The 20,345-nt window shown below is 43.4% G+C and overlaps 1 protein-coding gene across 2 annotated transcripts in view; it reads right to left on the bottom strand.

The window, feature by feature from the left end:
• Positions 1 to 17,018, bottom strand: part of LOC137525815 (intelectin-1-like) — a 43,673-nt gene extending 26,655 nt beyond the window's left edge. Inside the window, exons 1-5 of one of the 2 annotated variants that reach the window (XM_068247022.1) lie at positions 16,883 to 17,018; positions 16,734 to 16,797; positions 11,962 to 12,123; positions 9,026 to 9,273; positions 3,720 to 3,878 (exon numbers count right to left, since the gene is read on the bottom strand). In XM_068247022.1, the coding sequence (XP_068103123.1) occupies positions 3,720 to 3,878; positions 9,026 to 9,273; positions 11,962 to 12,123; positions 16,734 to 16,794 (630 nt within the window). In that variant the 5' untranslated portion in view covers positions 16,795 to 16,797; positions 16,883 to 17,018. The remainder of the gene's footprint in view (positions 1 to 3,719; positions 3,879 to 9,025; positions 9,274 to 11,961; positions 12,124 to 16,733; positions 16,798 to 16,882) is intronic. The other variant, XM_068247023.1, reaches the window with a different exon arrangement.
• Positions 17,019 to 20,345: the final 3,327 nt, after the last annotated feature.

The raw sequence follows: 20,345 nt of genomic DNA, 5'->3' as shown, positions 1-20,345 counted from the left end.
ATTTTGCCTGCAGTGCTGCATGTCTTCAGGATTCCCTCAGGGTCTGAGGCTAAATGGTAAACTGCGGCAAAGGGAACAGGAACTGGAGGGTGACTTCACATTCGTCACAGTAACATCCAAAAATAAAAATTGCCTAAAAATAGTTGGTCCCCAAAATATATATGTAAACCTTTTTTTTTCAAAAATAGGTCCCTATATGTCTAATTTTTTTTTTAACCTGGTCTTTGTGCCTTTACTGAACTGTGCCAAACTGTGCTGTGTCAAGGGGATTGTGGTCTTTGTTTTAGCTACAGTAACAAGCTTATCTCAAAATACAAATAACAGAATTTTCCCATTTCAGATAAGATAAGAACACTGACCAGAAGGTAATTGAATTCTCCTTCCCTTTGAAGAGCTTACACAGTGATATAGGCCTGTTATCTAGATTATTTTTGCTTTGAAAGGACAGTAATTTGTAAAATAAAAAGTAAATTAAAGTGGACCTGAACTATTGCACAGGACAGAGGGAAAATATAGATAAATGCACCCTGTATGTATTTAGAGAGTTTAGCCTGTTTAATTCTTCCTCATTTGTGTCTAATCACAAGTTGTAATGTAATCTCTCCCCTGTGTCACATGACTGAGATGGCAGATAAACTCATTTGAAAGCACAGGCTGTTAACAATATGTCTGCTTCCATGAATCAGGAAGTAAATACAACAATGCAAATTTATTTTAGGATTTGTATCAGGTATACCAAATAAATGTTTTTTGTTTGAAGGGTACCAGAGACGGGACTCAGAGGCGAATAACATAAAAGATTTATACATACCTAAGGCTTCCTCCAGCCCCATCTGCATGGATTGCTCCCACACCGCCGCCTCTGTTGCCGGTACCGGGTCCCGTAACTTCCGCTGGACGCGACCAGTTTTCTGCATGCGCAGGGACTCTCTCCATCTCACCGGTACCTGCTTTACGCAAGTGCCTGCGCAGTACGGAGGGAGCGCACTGTGCCTGCGTCGACTGGCCCTGACTGGCCGAAGTGTCGGGACCCGGTACCGGTAATTGAGAATGCTGAGGACGGCGGCATGGGAGCGATCCATTCGGATGGGGCTGGAGGAAGCCCCAGGAGGTATGTATAAATCTATTATGTTGTTCATCTCTGGTTCTCTTGAAAGGTTATTATGCTGTGTATCTGTTATAGCAAAAAGGACGTCTGAGTTCAGGTCCGCTTTAATATGGAGTTTCATCCTACTCTAAAGGGAACCCGAGGTGAGAATAATATTGAGGCTGCCATATTTCTCTCCTTTTTAAGCAATACCAGTTGTCTGGCTGATGTGCTGATCCTCTGCCTCTAATTCTTTCAACCATAGACACTGAACAAGCATGCAGCAGGTCAGGGGTTTCTGACAATATTGTCAGAACTGACAAGATTAGCTGCATGCTTATTTCTGGTGTAATTCAGTTCACTACTGCAGCCAAATAGATCAGCAGGGCTGCCAGGCAACTAGTATTGTTTGAAAGGAAATAAATATGGCAGCCTCCATATCACGCTCACCTCAGGTTCACTTTAAGACAACAACAAGACAGTTAAAGAAAGTTAAAGTGCATAATGTAATAAATTCTATATATCCCACCTCTTCTTCTTTACCCCGGCCCATCAGTAAACCTGCAGTTCCCAGTTTCACTGGTTGGTGGCACTTTGTTTGAGTACTATATTGCATGTGGATCCACTGGTCAGTAAATGTCTCCCTGCTCTGTCTAATTGCTGTAAAGTGTTGTACCGTGTTAGCCATGAGTAAAAGCAAGAAGTTTTGAATCAGGATGATACCATTTATTGACTAACTTAGAGATGGATAAACAGTGAGCTTTCGACTTATAAAAAGCCTTCGTCGGACTGGTTCCTGACCAAAACTGAAAAACACAGCTTATCTGTGTTTTAAGCTTTTAAGCTTAGGCTGTGTTTTTCAGTTTTGGTCAGGAACCAGTCCAACGAAGGCTTTTTATAAGTCGAAAGCTCACTGTTTATCCATCTCTAAGTTAGCCAATAAATGGTATCATCCTGATTCAAAACTTCTTGCTGTCTAATTGCTAATGCCTGACCTGCCATATATTGTTAGAAGGCTTTACATTTGAATTACAGAGTTTATTGCTTTCTTCAGCATTCAACAAATTCAATTTACTTATGTGCCTTTTCCCTATTCTGACCGGTTTCTATTCCTAACCTCACCGACCTGTTTACCACTTTATAAGAGTTCCATGGAGACCATCACAATAGTGTTACACACGGCCAATATGAAAGTCAGTGGGCCACATAACTCTACATCTAAACTACCAGTGGTGGCTATTACTCAATTCATTTCATTACACTTTGAAAATGAATAGTGTTTCTGCTTACCACTCAGTGTTATTATTATGAAACTAAAATGTAATGGTTTGGAAATCCTTATTGCCAGAGAACAAAAACTGTTCTTGCTTTTATAAAAATAGTGTTATAAAACCACATCTTTCCGCTCTTCACATTTTTGTCATAAATAAAACGGCGCTCACCCCCCCCCCCCCCCCCCCTCTACCGTATCCACTTCTACTGCACAGTATAGAGAAGTGGCCGGCATCAACAATACTGCGGTTTAAAGATGAAAGATGTGCATCAGCTGGAGTACTTCAAAAACGACCTTCTTTATTCGTAATCCACGACTTTAAACATTATACGCTAATCCATCTAGCTCACAGGCCTTGCCTCCATGTGATCAAGCATACTGCACGTGAAATGGTCATTGATACTGCCCACTAATCCGCTGCACCCAGCCCTTGTAACCCTCACCGCAGGACACATCACCTGTGAGCTGATAACTAGATGGATTACCATACTGTAAGGTGCGGATTATGACACTAAAATGTAATGGTTTGGACCATATGTAAAGGTGTGGATTGCGAATAAACAAGCTCCTTTTGCAAGTACTCCGGCTGGTGCATGTCTTTCCTCTTTAAACCACAATATCTTCCTTCTCAACCGTCAACGGAGCACACCGTAGGGCACAAGGGAGCATCTCTACACCATTCAGTGGTGAGGGTAAGATTTACCACTAAGATCAGCTGGATTGGTGAGTGTCCCAAACTTTCTTGCTTTTCCATATAGGCTTCAGTTCACTAAGCAGTTTAGACCAGTCTACTGATAGTTTTTAGTCTACTGATGGTTTGGTGTAAATCAGTTTCATCAAGAGGGAATTCACTAATAACTACCAAATGTTTTAGACCTGGTTTAAAACATTCGGTAATTATGTCGGTAAAGCAGGGGAAATGATCAAAAGATGCAGTTCATGAATGAGTAGCTATGACTGACATCCTTCTCCTCTGATGAGCTCTCCTTTGTATACAATTAAACTCCTGCATAATTAATCCAGAAGGTTCCATTCTCAAGTCTAAAATACCTCACAGAATTACTTTACTGACAGAAATCAGCTGGTCTAATCTCGGTCAGAAAAAGATGGGTTTGGTTACTCCTTGTTTGCCTTTGTGAAATGCATCTTTTGATCATCCCCCCTGCTTTACCGAGCTAATTAAAGAATGTTTTAGACCAGGTCTAAAAACAGGTATAAAACATTACACCAAACCATCAGTAGACTAAAAACCATCAGTAGACTAGGCTAAACTGCTTAGTGAATTGAGGCCATAGACAACATATACAATACTGACCTGAGAAAAACAAGATGTGACTGTTAGTCTGTTCTCATGTTTACCTTGTACAGGTTGAAGAGGTTTCCCCCTTCATCAGACAGGAAGCTAGTATTAGTGTGATATCTCAGGAGAGTCGTGTTCCTCCATTTGATTACTGGCGTCTTGTTCGGCACGTGCCATATCGCCACATCTCCAGCTGTTATATCATAATATCCAGGATTCTGGACGTGAAAGGAATTTACATAGATAGGATTAAAGGTTGTTTCCCCAGAAATTAAAATCAGAGACACAGCTGTCATAACTGAGCCAGGGATCTTTCAGGAATCTTTCAGAAACCAAAACTCAACCCAAACTGCATACAGAAATTGGAATTTCGTCACTCAAAACTATTTTTTCCTTTTCTTCATGTAATTTATAGGTTAAATAACATATGGTCAAATTCTGCATATGACTGCTGTAAGATCATTAGATTGTGAGTTTCCTTGAAGGCAGGAGCAGAAGTGTTTCTGTGGAATCTATAAAGGTTGCCTGTTGGTGCTGTGTAAGTACCAGGGATGTGGAGTCGGACTCGGTACAAAACTTCAACTCTGACACCTCAGTTTATGTTTCCACTGACTCCTCTAGTCTGCATACAGTGGTTTAGCTAAGGATTTGGGGGCCCAATGCCATTTTTACATTGGACCACCCCCCGCACTATATACATAAAAGTTGCTACAGCACACCAAAACCTGCCAATGGCAACAGCAGCGTAGAATAGCTTACTGGCATCAGAGCGATAGCGCTGCGTGCCGCTGGGCTGGGCTGTTCTCCGTCTCCTGCACTGACCAATCATGCTCTCACAGGAAGTACTGCGAGAGCATGATTAGTCAGTGCAGAAGACAGAGACCAAGCCAGCCCAGCGGCACGCAGTGCTTTCGCTCTGATGCCGGTAAGCTTAGGCTGGCTGCAATTTTGGAGGGGAGAGGGGAGCGCAGAAGGGGGGCCCCTATTTGAGGGAGGGGGGGGAGGCTTTCCCCCCTCCCCCCTGCTCTGTGCACAATTTCCCCCCCTTCCTGTGCTGTGCCCCCTCCTTCTCAGCTCTGGGGCCCCCACTAACTGGGGACCTGCCTTTGAGGGGAAATCTGCTGCCAATCTAATTGCATTTTCTGGGGATATCTGCCACCAATCTAATTGCATTTTGTAGGGAAATCTGCTGCCAATCTAATTGCATTTTGTAGGGAAATCTGCCGCCAATCTAATTGCATTTTGTGGGGATATCTGCCGCCAATTTAATTGCATTTTGTGGGGATATCTGTCGCCAATCTGATTGTATTTTGTTGGGATATCTGCCGTCAATCTAATTGCATTTTGTGGGGATATCTGCCGCCAATCTGATTGCATTTTGTGGGGATATCTGCCGCCAATCTAATTGCATTTTGTGGGGATATCTGCTGCCAATCTGATTGCATTTTGTGGGGATATCTGCCACCAAGCTGATTGTATTTTGTTGGGAAATCTGCCACCAATCTTATTGCATTTTGTGGGGATATCTGCTGCCAATCTAATTGCATTTTGTGGGGATATCTGCCGCCAATCTAATTGCATTTTGTAGGGATATCTGCCGACAATCTGATTGTATTTTGTGGGGAAATCTGCAGCCAATCTTATTGCATTTTGTGGGGAAATCTGCCACCAATCTGATTGTATTTTGTGGGGAAATCTGCCGCCAATCTAATTTTATTTTGTGGGGAAATCTGCCGCCAATCTGATTGTATTTTGTTGGGAAATCTGCCGCCAATCTAATTGTATTTTGTGGGGAAATCTGCCGCCAATCTAATTGCATTTTGTAGGGATATCTGCCACCAAGCTGATTGCATTTTGTTGGGAAATCTGCTGCTAATCTGATTGCATTTTGTGGGGATATCTGCCGCCAATCTAATTGCATTTTGTGGGGATATCTGCCACCAATCTAATTGCATTTTGTTGGGATATTTGCCCCTGATCTGATTGTATTTTGTTGGGAAATCTGCTGCCAATCTAATTGCATTTTGTGGGGAAATCTGCCGCCAATCTAATTGCATTTTGTGGGGAAATCTGCTGCCAATCTAATTGCATTTTGTGGGGATATCTGCCGCCAATCTAATTGCATTTTGTGGGGGTATCTGCTGCCAATCTGATTGCATTTTGTGGGGGTATCTGCTGCCAATCTTATTGCATTTAGTGGGAATATCTACCACCAATCTGATTGCATTTAGTGGGGAAATCTGCCGCCAATCTGATTGCATTTAGTGGGAATATCTACCACCAATCTGATTGCATTTAGTGGGGAAATCTACCACCAATCTGATTGCATTTAGTGGGGATATCTGCCACCAATCTGATTGCATTTTGTGGGGGTATTTGCCGGCTGCCGCCAATCTGATTGCATTTTGTGGGGATATCTGCCGCCACTTTGAATGCATTTTGTCGAGAAATCTGCCGCCAATCTGATTGCATTTTGTCGAAAAATCTGCTGCCATTTGACTTGATGAATTATCATGAGGCATGTAACTACTTGATTATTTTATCTAAAATGTATCTGGTCAGACCTAATATCTGTGAATAACATTGCTACTTACTTTGTGTTTATTTTATTTAAAGTCTACCCATGACTCATCATGACCAATGCCCATGTTCCAGCGCGTGGTGACTGTCCTCAGAAGTGCTCACAATCTACTCCCTACCATAAAATCATGCAAAATTTCTAGAGTACATGTGTATGTGAGCCCAAAATGGGAGGGGGGGTAGAGGAGGAGAGGGGATCGGGGGGTAAGAAGGACGAGGGGGGGGAAGGAGGAGAATGTGGCGGGCCCCAGGCTGAAACTTCCTTGGTGGGCCCTTAGTGTCCCAGTCCGACCCTGGGTGCAAGAAGGGGATGGGGAACAGTTTGTTAATGATTACCACTATTCAAAGTACCTGTAAAAGTGATTATTATGAGCACAGGACCAATAGAGAGCTAATACTGTGTTTGAGGGAGGGCCTCTTGGGGCCCCTCTGGCCCAAGGGCCCAGATGCGGTAGCTACCTCTGCAACCCCTATTGCTACGCCCATTTGCATATAATAATCTTCTTGATTGAAAGTATGTAACATAAAAGGCATTTCATCACTGCCAAAGTTTTGGAATTTTAAAGTTATATTAAGATGGCATCTGCTTTTGATAACAGAAAGATAACACTCTACCCATTTCAGCCATCTTGTCCTGTCATTGCCAACCTGAATTCTCCAGCATGTTGTCTGTATAATAAGATTCACCGGAGCCCCATATCAGCCTGATTTCAGTGTGTAGCCCTGCCACCTTACAGATAAAGTCCTCTACATTTTCTATGTTCGATATAGAAAGGGCCAGAGCCATTTTCTGCATGGGGGCAGATCTATGCACCAGATCCCAGCTGATACGGGGTTCCAGTGAATCTTATTAAATAGACAGACAATTAGTGATGGACAGAACTGTTTGTTGGCGGACAGTTCCCATCGATCATCGCCAGTTCACCTCACCCATTGCCCACTGGCGAACAGATAGCGAGTTCAATCCGGGCTGCCATGTGTCTGCTGATGCTGGCACGAGGGGTCATTTTTTGTCTCTATGTATACGCAGGTATGCATGGAGACAAAAATGTACCCCTCACGCCAGCATCAGCAGACACATGGCAGCCAATCGGGTATCCTTCCCTCCTGGACACCCCCCCTATAAACACACACGCACAGCAACCATTTTACATTCTGCCTGTGTGCTGTGCTAAGTAGAATAGGGAGAGCTGTGCTGCTGAGAGGGATAGCATAGTTAGCTGCTGTTGTGTGTCCACTGCACTTTATTGCTGCTACAATACTAGGTCACCCGATAGCCCTTGTAGGGGCTTTTTTCTTGTTAGTGTTATATAACTGTTCTATGTGTCCAGTGCACACTTTAGCTGTTGGAGTCAGAAAGGTGTGCTGCTCCTAGTAGTGGCCCGACTAGATTACCCAATAAACCTTCACCACCACTACTGTGATCTATCAACTATAGTCCTGTATAAGCATACCTCCCAACTTTTTCAGATGAGAAAAAGGGAAACTTAAGCCACGCCCCTGCCACACCCCTGACCACGCCCTCACCACGCCTCTAGTCACGCATACCATAAAGATTTCATAAAGAAAATGTTGTTTTATAATTCAAACCACACTGGTCCTTTCTATCCTGGGTCTTTTTCCTTCATAGTAACATTTTAAAATTAGTAATATATCAATTTAAAGTTTGGGAATAAAGTTTAGAGTCAATCAAACACATTTTTAGTAGAGGAATATATATATTTTCATAGAAAGAGGGACAAAGTCCTGAAAGAGGGACAACTGAGGGTGAAAGAGGGACAGAGGGACAGGGCTCCCAAAAAGGGACTGTCCTTCCGAAAAAGGGACAATTGGGAGCTATGAAGGCCAATAGTTTGTGGTGATTCTTGCACATAGCATAAATCTAACCTAACTGTCATCTGAGTGAAGTGACGTTCACTGAGTGTCCAGCAGCACCATCATCTATCCACCTCTCCTGTGCTGTTACTGTATAAGGCCTCACTGTCAGGGCCTATACTTTGTGGTGATTGTTGCACTGTAAACCTATTTATCAGCTGAGTGAAGTGAGATTCATTTAAAAAAATAAACACTTGAGTGTGTGTTAGTTTTGCCATGGATCCTCCTCTGGCACATCCCTTTTCACAACCTGTAAAACAACTTGTCCATCAGTTTTGTGACCAGAAACAGTCTCTATAGGTGTTACAATTTGCCTGTCCATTGAAGTCTATGGCGGTTTGCAGCATTCACCGGTTTGCGAACGTTCCCAGTAAATTTGCATTTGTGAATGCAAAATTTTATGTTAGGTCCATCACTACAGGCAATGTGTTGAGACATTCTAACTTTTAAGCATTAGAGTATGAGGGAGGGGGGCGGGCAGGGACTTTGAAGGTCCGCTTTCGCTCCCCCTTCTGAAGAGTTGCACAGGAGAGCACTATATTTACTCACTCAAGTTCTGCATTGGATCTCCTGTGATCTTTTTCTCAGCAGCCTCATGCTCTATGTTGCATACCTCCAGCTCTCGATGCATGTCACCTAGAAGCTTGTATGCAGAGATAGTGAGGTTTCCAGGAACAACAGAGGAGATGCGATACAGTTCTGGAGCATGCTAGTGGCAGGAGTGATCAGGTGTTTGGGTGTGTTCTTCTTACTACACTTGCTGGAGGAAAGGGGGAGGGATGTTGGATCCTGGGAAGGAAGCCCCATGCCAATTTTGCTGGGGACCCCCCTGGTATGTTGTCAGCCCCTGGATATCAACACTACATAAACACACAATAATGATAAAAGTAATACTGTAGTTAATTGTTACCTTGTAGTCATCACTTGTTGCTCCATCTGGTGAGCCAAACGTGGCATAATTTGCCCAGTTCCCATCACCTTCTGGGTTGCTGGCTTTATTCCCCTGTTGGCTGCTCCAGCGATCTCCTGTGGTACACTTTCCATTCATGTTGTTCTCATGAATACTGGCCACCAGTGTCCATCCTCCCCCACTGGTGGTCATGTCACAAAACGTCTGATATGACAATGCATCCTCTGTAGTGAGAGTGTAGATTCCATCTGTGAAATAGACACTTTCTGGTCATTTAAGGAGAGTTTCACCCAAACCCATATGTTGGGAATGGTCTAAGCGAGTGTAGGTACATAGGTTGTATTTATCTTTTAGGGGGCAACTTACAAAGTTGGTGAACTGCAGATTGTCAGGAAAGTGTAATATTTATAGAATTGGCAATCAGAACAGATGATAACCACTTTCAGGGCCCTTTTCAACTAGAAATCACAAAACACAATCGTAAACTCATGCGACTCTTTGCTGTGTGATTCCATGGGTTTTTATATTGCGTTTGCAGATTCCAATTCACTTCACTCAATAGAAACGCAAAGACAAAGCGCACCAGCAAGCAATGCACAGAAACGAGGAGCACAGCTTCAGAGTCGAGATTGCTTGTTACTGTTTCGCACACCTGGACTTAGGGCCCTTTTCCACTAGAAGCGATCTGATCAGAATCACAAAATGCATGCGATTTGGTAAGTAAGCATTGTGAAATTAAAATCATGGAACACAATTTTCATTGATACGTTTCAATTTTGTACATGATTCTATTGCAATTAATGCTTGTGCTAGCCCTTCTGATTCCTGGAATTGCTATTGAAAATTATTTAAAAAAACGCAATCACACGCATTTGCATTCTACAATTACAGCAAGCTGTGAAATATAGCGTTTTCTGTTTGACCAAAAAACCAGTCATGTGTACAGTGGACTTGGAGAGCCTTACTTTTTTCTCAACAAAATTAGAATAATGCTTACAATAAAGTGAACCAAGGAAAACTTTAAAATGTATAAGCAAATTTGGGTACAACAGTGTGCCTGTGTGTTGAGTCATCACCTTGAAATACGATGTCTGTTTTATGGAATCTGCTCTTCCCAAGCCAGCACTGCTGCAAGTGTAACCTCTACGCTGGGCAGTATGGTGGCATAACCTCTATACTCGGAAGCATGGTGGTATAACCTCTTCACTGAGCACTCTTGCCTTGTAGCACTGGGTCTCCGGTGTGAATCCCAGCCAGGGCAATATCTGCATGCAGGGCCCGCTGTAGACTTTTTGCTGCCTGAGGCAAACTTGTGAGGATGCACCCACCCTCCCGATTTGAAATGATCGCACAGCACCCAACCATTTAAGGGGCTCATACACTGATCAATTTCAGCCATCAATCAGAAATTGATTCTATCGAATTACTCATTCGATCAATTTGCAGCCGATTTCGATCGATTTGTGGCCGATTTGATCTATCTGACGGGGTGGAGAATCTAGTTCGATCTCCTGCTGACAGCAGTTCGAATGGCCCATAGAGTTGCATTGGATCTAATAGTTCAATAATGCACTTAGATTTGATTTCCAATAGATTTAAAGGGAATCTTCACTGTAAAAAAATGAGTTTTACTTACCTGGGGCATCTACCAGCCCCCTGCAGCCATTCTGTGCCCTCACAGTCACTCATGTCTCCTCTGGTCCCCCGCTGCCAGCTAGTTTCGTTTTTGCCGACTGGGAGTCGGCCGGCCGCCATGCGTACGTTTTTACGCATTCCTGCTGGTGCAGGAAGCTATTGCAGACATCAACAAGTACATTTTTACGCGTTATGGGTGTAATGCATAACATTTTACGCATTACACCCGTAACGTGTAAAAATTTACTTGTTGATGTCTGCAATAGCTTCCTGCACCAGCGGGATTGCGTAAAAACGTACGCATGGTGGCTGGTCGACTCCCAGTCGGCAAAAACGAAACTAGCTGGCAGCGGGGGACCAGAGGAGCCATGAGTGACTGTCTGCGAGCGCACAGGATGGCTGCAGGGGGCTGGTAGATGCCCCAGGTAAGTAAAACTTTTTTTACAGTTAAGGTTCCCTTTACTTCTGAAATCTATTGGAAATCTGTTCCTAGTGTGTGGCACACATCAGATAGATTCCTGTCAGATGTGACTTGACAGGCATCTGACAGAAATTTATCTGATAGTCGAATCTGCTGCAAATCTACTATATCTAAGTGTATGGCCACCTTTACTCTGCTTCATTTGATGTTCTCACATGACATGCTGCAGCTCAACGCAAAAGCACACTGGATGGCTATGAATCTGTGACACACAAACTGCTCACCCTCAGCCACTCCATTCCTCCTCAGGAAGGTACATGCAGTACAAAAATGCTGCCCTGAAATCTCTGTGCCTGATGCAAATGTTTCAACTTGCTTCATGAAAGATCCCTGTCTGCATGGAGTTTGTACGTTATCCCCGTCTCTAAGTGGATTTTCTCCGGGCACTCCGGTTTACTCCAACATACCAAAAACATACAGATAATTGTCTTCCCCTAAATTGGCCCTAGAGTAGACTACAATACATACACTACACTATATACAGTTTACATAGACATATGACTATAGAAGAGATCAGATTGTGAGCCCCTCTGGGGACATTAAGTAACAAGACAATATGCTCTGTTCAGTGCTGTGGAAGATGTCAACGCTATATAATTGATAATAATTAAGTTTTGCAGTTTTTAACCTTATTAATTTAATGTTTTGCAAATCATGCTTCTGCCAACTTTTTGTTTAATAGTTGTAATAGGGTGTTTTACTGTTAGCTATTGGGGCACCCTATTGGTGCCTTCAGGCCTACCATTGATGACAAAAAGCATAAATGCTGCATAATATAAAGAAGCATGCTTATACTTTACCTACAAAGTAAGTCACTCACCTCTAGTTTCAGGCTTTGCCTTCTTAATATCATGGCAGCTCCTGTACCTGCAGTTATTGCTTCTACTGGAATCTGGAATGTTAGTACAACTGTTGTCATCCTCCCAGCAGGAGAGCATCTGATTGAGGGTTTTCAGCTTCTTCTCATGAAGGCATGGGTTATCTGTTACAAAATAATTATACTACATTTAGGCTAAGGACTGACTGATTGATTTATAAATCCTTGTGGTGCGTTCGGTATGTGTGCCAGCCTGTTTAGAAAGCAACACCTAGAAAATACCAGTAGGCACAATATATAATCTTTTGGGGATTTTTTAGCACAAGATCTAAAGTGTTCAGAGAGACAAAAATATTGTTTTTGCTCCTTGCTGTTGCTAATTGGCTATAGCTGTCTCTCCTAGGAAGGCTCATACTAACTTATGCTTGGTTGAACATGAATTAAAAAAAAAGAAAAATAATGGTAATTCAAAAGGATGATTAAATGGATGGTTTCTGACATGCACAGCACTCCCCCTATATGCGCGATATCACATTTGTGTTTTAGGCAGCAAATGCCATGCACTCCAGCACAACTCCCTAACCGGTCTCTGCCCAGCATTGGAGGATTCCATTGAGTAGTGGAAGTACAGCATTTTACACTTATTATTTTCAAATGCTATGATTAAGAAAATATTGGTAATAATAGAAAATAAGTGCATGTTTAAAAAAAAAAAAGGAAATGTTTTTGTTATGATTAACCACTTGAAGACCACAGTGCTAAACCCCCGTAAAGACCAGGCCATTTTTACTGAAATGGGCCACTGCAGCTTTAAGGCCAAGCTGCAGGGCCACACAACCATTGCTGCTCGGATACCCCTTTTTAAAATCCATATCCGATCCGGGTCGGATATCCGATTTCAAAGTTTTCCAATACAGATCAGATATCTGACCTCAGCATCCGGGGTATCCAGCCAGATTCGGATATCTGGATAGAAAAACCGGAAGTGGTCTTTAAATTGCTTTAAAAACGTTTTTTATGGTAAATGAGGCACGTATCATCATTATTTTTTAAAGGGGAACACTAATTGATGATGTGGGGGCTTAAAATCCCCCCCCCCCCCCCCAAAAAAAAATGGCTGTCAATTAACACCAGGCCTAGGTTCCAGACAGCGATCGTGCAGCCCATATTGTATCCAAAGTCCAACAGCACAACTGGGGCATGACAGTTTTCAGCCAAGACACCTCCAAAAAATTACGCTGCAGTTGTGTTTTGGGTTAAACATAGGTGGTATCAGTGACCTGTGGCACTCTGGCGGTGGGAGCTGCACAGGCAGCAGGAGCAGGACAATGCAGCAGCAGCAGGTGTAACGTGTGCCAGGAGCATGCTGGATGTGGCACGTGGCAATTGGCACTTGGCACATGTCACGTGGCACTTGACACGTGTCCTGTGTCACTTGGAACGTGGCACAGCACTTGGCACGTGCCACATGACACGTGCCACGTGACACGTGCCAAGTGCCGAGTGACAGACAGCAGAGGAGAAGACACTAGTGCACACTAACTGTCACACTGGCACTGCTCACAGCACAGCAGCTCTGTAGAAAGCAAGCACAGTAGTACTACTATTCTTACAACTACTAGCACTGACTGCAGTACTACAGTACTAACTCCACAATAACACAGTAATCCTATCCCCTAATCCTTAACCTAACTAACCTATACTGTAGCTAGCTAAGGCTAATAGCTGGCCAGCAGGCAGCAGCTGGCCTGGTCTGTGCACAGCACACACACAGACACATAACAGCTGCCTGCAGCACACACTCTGACTGTCACACAATGACATCAAGCTAATTAATGATTTAACAATAGTGTAGTGATAGTAAAGGGGTTAATCACTGAACAGCTTTTGGTTTATCACTGTTTACAGCCCTTGCTAGGCCAGCAGCACTGGAGCATGTCTCTCGGTGAGCATTCCCAAGCTAGGACGATATGTCTCATCATGGCAGCCCTCCTTATTATACAGGGGGGCTGGCCAGGGTTCCTTTCTGTGATTGGGTGCCAGAGCTTAGGCTGGGAGGCATCTGATCGGCTCAATGAGGTCAGGTGGCGCTTGCCAGTGTTCCCCTCTTTTATTGGTTGCAAGGGCTTCTGCTGGGAGCCCTCTGATTGGCTCCAGGATGTCATCTCCTTAGTTACAGTATTCGGATCCGGATATCTGCGTATGCGACCAAATATCCACAGATAGCTATTCGGATTTGGGCCCAGATATCCGGAATCCGAATCCGGGCGGATAGCTGAAAAAAGGTTGGATATCCGGGTTACCCGGATATCCAGAATCTGGATGAGCAGCACTGCGCACAGCACACCACACAAGTGATTCCCCCCCCCCCCCCCCTTTTCTCCATTTATTTATTGTCATTTTTTTAAAATAAAGAAACATATTTTTTTCCCCACCCTCCCTCCCTCCCCTGGCCAGCCTATCACAGTGATCGGCTGTCATAGACTTCAGCCTATCACTGCCGATCGCTCTCTTGTACCCTAGCCTGCGCGTGATCTCCTGCAGAAGCCGGCCCCAGGACTTGACGCTAATTGGCGTTAGGCAGTCCTGGGGCTGCTGCCGCGGTCACGCTCATTGGCGTGACACGGTCTTCAGGTAGTTGAAGGATACCCGAGGTGAATTGTGACATTATGAGACAGACGTGTATGTACAGTGCCTGCCATACTAATAACTTTGCTGTGTTCCTTTTTTTTTCTTTCTCTGCCTGAAAGGTTTAAAAATCAGGTATGTAAGTGACAGTTCCTGTCTGAGTCAGGACTGGGACTACAGTGTAACAAATACAACATTTTTTACCTTTTGATAATCTTTTTGATACAATAAAGTGTGACTGAATGTTTTTGAACTCAATAATTGCCTTGTGGTTTCATCACTCAAACACATCCTCCTATGCATAAACTGGATGTTACTTTGAGCGCGGTGGCTTGCTCAAGTATGGATCTTCCTAATATTCACTTTATGATGAGAGTTTCCTTTCCATGACTCACTCCTAATAATAGTGAAATATACTGTGTTTACGTTGACACCCGCCCGCCCGTACTTCTGCCGCTTTTCTCATCGTCCACACCATTGCCACTCATTTGCCGCTTAGCAAGAGACCAGGAAGCATGGGGCTTCCTGTTGGTTTCTAAAAAAAAATTCATGTGAATCCTACCTAGCAACAGGGAGGGTTCTCATTAGTCCACATGAACCAATGAGAATTTTCTGTGTTGTAGGAGGATTCCCATTGGTTCCTATGCAAACTAACAGGAGGCTGTATGCTTCCTGCTTTCCAGGATGAGTGGGGACAGGATGAACGGGGAAGGTGGTACCCAATTCTCTACGGGACATGTGAGAATTTTTTAGTGGCTGTAAGCCATAGGCTTCCATTATGTCCGATTTGTGTTTGCAGTCCAGTGTTTGGAGTGGGGCTGCGTAAAAATGCAGTAGGTTGGTATTTTGCATTTGTGGTCAGGCAATTGGGTTGTGCATTTGCTTTCCAGTTGACACTGTAAACATATCCTATTGATAACATAGGATGCATTTAATTTACTATCTGTTTTTGTGTTTAAAGTGGACCTGAGGTGAAAAACTAACTATAACAAGTAACTTGTCTATATATCTTATCTAAAATTTAGATAGTTTGCACAGCAAATCTAGCTCAAAACAGCTTCAACTGTATATGAATATTTCTTCCTGTGATACAATGACAGCAGCCATGTTCTGCTTGTCACATTACACAGGCAAGCTGATAGCATCTCTAGCCCTCAGCTCGATCTCCTCTCCTCCTCCCCTCTGCCTCTGAAATCTATGGCTAGTAACACCTCCTCCTGCCCAGACTGAGCTCCCATAAGCCCTTGCTACATTGCTCTAAGAGTGCCTAGGCACAAAAGGCGCTGTGGGTGAGGCTTGTTTAGTTTATAGAGAATTTGAGTATTAAAACAAACAAAAAAATTGGCTTGAGGAATGCCCTATAAACTATATGAAAGGAACACAACCATGCAATGAGTAAAAGTTTATCTCAGATCCACTTTAACCACATTTGGGTAAGCACAGCATTTTTTTTACATACCAGTGAATGGATCCCTGTTCATTGTATTCCTAGCTGGAGGTGAGGGGGGACTTGTCTGAATGATGGTGACTGCAGTTTCATGCAGCATCTACAGCAAGGAGATTTCTCACCACAATAGTGCAGTAGGTACCAGCCTCACCTTGCACCTTGCAGTCCCAAATAACATTTCTGGCCATGGACACTATCTGCTTGTATGCTCTACTTGTGTCCTTGTCCCTTTTCTCTGGGCACTCTAGTTTCCTCCCACACCCCCAATACTGATAGGCCTAAGGCCAATTAGCTTCACTCTAGAATTGGTCTGACATAGGGGATTCACTTTCCTCACTATATTGGCCCTAGAATGAGTCTGTGATATTAGACTATGGCTAGGGCAGATTAATGTGTGTGTTCCCCAATTAAGCCACTGCCTTCCTCATTTCTCATCTACTCAACAAGTGTAAAAATGCAGTATCAGATGTAATTTCTACAAAAACACATGGGAATTGCATGTGCTTTTTGATTTCCCATAGGAAAGCACTGCATGTAATTCCCGTGCGATACCATAAAATCATATTGGAAAAACGCACTTGAGATTTTGCATGTGTTTTATGCTATGCAGCAAAATGTACATTCAATTCAAATAAGTGTGCTCCTCCCATTCTCACGATAACTTAGTAAATCAGACGCATAGATTGTGTATTGTACTCACCACATGACAGAAGAGATGTGACAAGTTGAACCAGCAGCCCCAGCAGATAGAAACTGATCATCTTCTAAGTGAAAAAAAACATAAAACTTTATATCACAAATATAAACAACACCACACAGCCTTACTAAGCTGCACAATACAAAGCTCACCTCCCTGTTCCGTACTGTCCCCTGGAATAACCCCGGATGTGCTTATAGCAGTAAGCAATGCACAGGCTTATACTGAGGTAGATTTTTTTAGGATTGGGAAGACAATGTGAGATGTGCACAGACTATGCATCAGGCTGATCTGAGTCCAAATTAGAATGATAGGACTTTTATAAATTGTCTCACCAGCTTGAAGTGGAAAGGAGGAACAGGATGCAAAAAAAGTTATTTCCCTTACCAAAGAGGAAAGTATGTAATTTGTAAGTGCTTTGCCAGGAACTGTAGCAAAGCATCAGTTCAGCAAAAGTATTTTTGGGACATGATCACTCTAACCTCTTTGTGGCTGTGGCTTTCTTCCATAGACTTGGTACTACTCACTGATTATTACCAGGTGCATGAACTAAACATTGGTGCCTCTATATTAATTAAAGCCCATTATTCATGAATGACTAAACTGCACGCTTGTCGTGTTCCCAGCTTCCAGCCATGAGCGCCTTTCAGCTACAATTTCATGATGCTGAATGGTGTTTGTAACACCAGGTGTATCATCTGTTACCCGGCATTACGCAACGGCAAAAAATCTAGGCACACCGCCTCTAGTTAGGACATTTAAATACGTTATTAGCAAGGTGCTAAAGGGGGTGTGGCCAGTAAAATGGCAAAGACAGTTAACCCTTCGCACACTCACAGTCTCTTGCATAGTCATAGTATGCATGGCTGGCCTTTGACCTGAGCGGTCCCTCAGGGCGCCGGCTTCCAGGGGGGCACACGTGATGTGCATTCAACTGGCCCTGGCCACATTTCTACCTGCTGGCTGCGGGCTCCGAATCCGTCTGTGGCTGCTGCGCGTGGTAACTTTACCCCCTAGGGGTGATGGGGGGAGAAGACTCCAAGAAACTGCTGCTGCCCTTTGCTGAGTCTGTGTGAGCCGTGCGAGCCAGTAGCCCCGCCCCTCGCTCACAGGCGATGTCTGCGCTGTGTACTAATCAGAGAGAGACCTGCTTGTCACTCCTGACTCCTGGCCATCTTCTGTCCCCAGCTACAAGCAGAAAAGTAAGATTTCCCAACTGCCTCCTGGTTGGGAAAGTGTGTGTGTGTGTGTGTGGGGGGGGGGGGGGGAGTGCCTATATATGCTAAAGGAAGATCTGCTTGTATACTATACACTATTTATCTGCCTAGCTATATACACTAAAAGGGGGCTCTGTTTATATAAAATAAAGGGGGATCTGCCTATATACACTAAAGTTTGGTGGGGGGTGGGCAGAATCTGCCTATGTACACCAAAAGGGATCTGCCTATATACACTAAAGGTTGGTGGGGGTGGGGAGAATATGCCTATGTACTCCAAAAGGGATCTGCTTATATACACTAAAGGGGGATCTGCCTATATATATACTAAATGGGGGTTCTGCCTACATACACTAAAGGGGGGTATCTGCCTCTATACACTAAAAGGGATGGGGAGGTCTGCTTATATACACAAAAAGGGGATCTGACTACATACACTAAAGGGGATCTGCCTATATATAGTAAGGGAGGATCTGCCTATATACACTAAAGGGGGGGGGGGGGGGGGGGAATCTGCCTATATACACTAAAGGGGGGATCTGCCTATATACACTAAAGGGGGGATCCGCCTATATACACTAAAGGAGATCTTGCACATGGGCGTGTATGTGTGCGTGCTTGTGGGCGCAAAAAGGGTGAATGGGGGGGGCACCAAAATCTGGTTACGCTCAGGGCGCTGTGAAAGCTAAGGCCGGCCCTGGTAGTGGGGTACCTCTGAGCAGTGTAGGTGACTACGCAAGAGAATGAATCCTTTTGTACCAAGACCCGGCTTTTAAATTAACTTTAATTTTAAAGTCGCCCTGTGTACTACAATGTAACTATGGAAAGATGGATATCATTTTAAATCTCTCTTTCTCCTCTTTCTGACGACCCCTAAATCGTCACCCTACGCCTTTTAGTTTTCTCTATTTTCGTGATCGAAATCGCAGCCACGGCAATTTCAGTCGCGAAAATAGCGAAAACTAAAAGGCTTAGGGCGGCGATTTATATATCATTGGAAAGAGGAGAAAGAGAGCTGTAAAATTATATGCATCTTTCCATAGTTTCTGCACTGCTCGGAGTCCCTTTAAACAATTATATTTTAAGGCTAGTTTCACACTGGGGCATTGTGTTGCATTATAACGTACATATAATGCAATGTGAAAAATGTGGGGTGGCATGCAGTGTAACACAGGCAAAGATGCAATTGACCAATGTTCACCATCATTTATGAACACTGTCTACATCAGTGTGTGTGCTTCTAGAAATGCACTGCATATTCTGAACAGAATTTGTTGTATAACATCGCAACTAATGAGGTGTGAACTGTTCATGGACCTTGAATTGCACCTCATCAAATTGTGGTAAACAACACAAGTACGTAATTTGGGTGTGATGGCATTACTAGACTGTAAAGCAAATATGCAGCTATGGAACACCTGGTGGAGGGGAGTTAGTTAGGGCACAGGTTGCCAGCTATGATATAGCCAAGTGTATGGAATGGTTTTGAGTCTGGCTACAGTGAGGTTAGATTAGGCATGGGTAGGTTAGTGTTAGGTGTAGTAAGGTTAGTGTTAGTCATGGGGTGGGAGGTTAATGTGATAAAAGAGGGTGTGCAGATATTACTGATGTTTTAAATATTGGTAATATTTTGCACCCTAAATCGTCTGCAGCAAAGCTAAATGTACCCCTTGGATTACACAGTTTTCTGTTTGTGCTTTGCACACACAGAGTCTCTCTGAAACTCTTTTGTCTACTGCTTTCAGAAATAAGAAAAGGTTCTACAGCCAAGAGCACTCCAGGCTGCTGCTCAGCCAGCATCCAGCATGCAACTATATCCATGAACCCTGTCAGACACTTTTTATTTAAAGTGTAACTGTCGGGCATAAAATCAAAAATCAATTATTTATTTTTATCTGGTAAACAAGTAATAAGGATGCTAATCAGTCAATCCAAAAGTTAAAATCACTATTACTTTTCTTGTTGATAAATTATCATTCCCCAGTTTACATGACTCTTATTTGGTACACAGAAGATTTGGTTCACAAAAGAGAAATTGCAGGGCATGCTGGGTTGTCTTTTTTTTGCTTCCCTACTTCCCCTCAGACTTAACTAATGCAGCCTGATTGGCTGAAGCCTCTTTCCCTCCTGTTTCCCCTCCCACACCTCTGTTCCTCTCTGATTGTCCAAAATTTCTCAGGCTGAAACAATGCACTGTCTATAGTGAAGGGCGGGCAAATCAGGCAGAGGAGACTAAGGGCGGATATTACATCATGACTGGCTTCAAAATATCCACAGTAAATATGGAAACTGTCTAGAATAGGATTCTCTACTTTCACTTTATAAAATTCACAGGAATCATAATGTGGATAGTGTAATACATACAGTATGTTTTGTAAGTAGAGCAAGTATTTATCTA

Source organism: Hyperolius riggenbachi, chromosome 7 (genome assembly GCF_040937935.1).
Source record: "Hyperolius riggenbachi isolate aHypRig1 chromosome 7, aHypRig1.pri, whole genome shotgun sequence".
Taxonomy (NCBI): domain Eukaryota; kingdom Metazoa; phylum Chordata; class Amphibia; order Anura; family Hyperoliidae; genus Hyperolius; species Hyperolius riggenbachi.
Note: the sequence above shows the minus strand (reverse complement) of the source record. Positions and strands in the feature narration are given on the sequence as shown.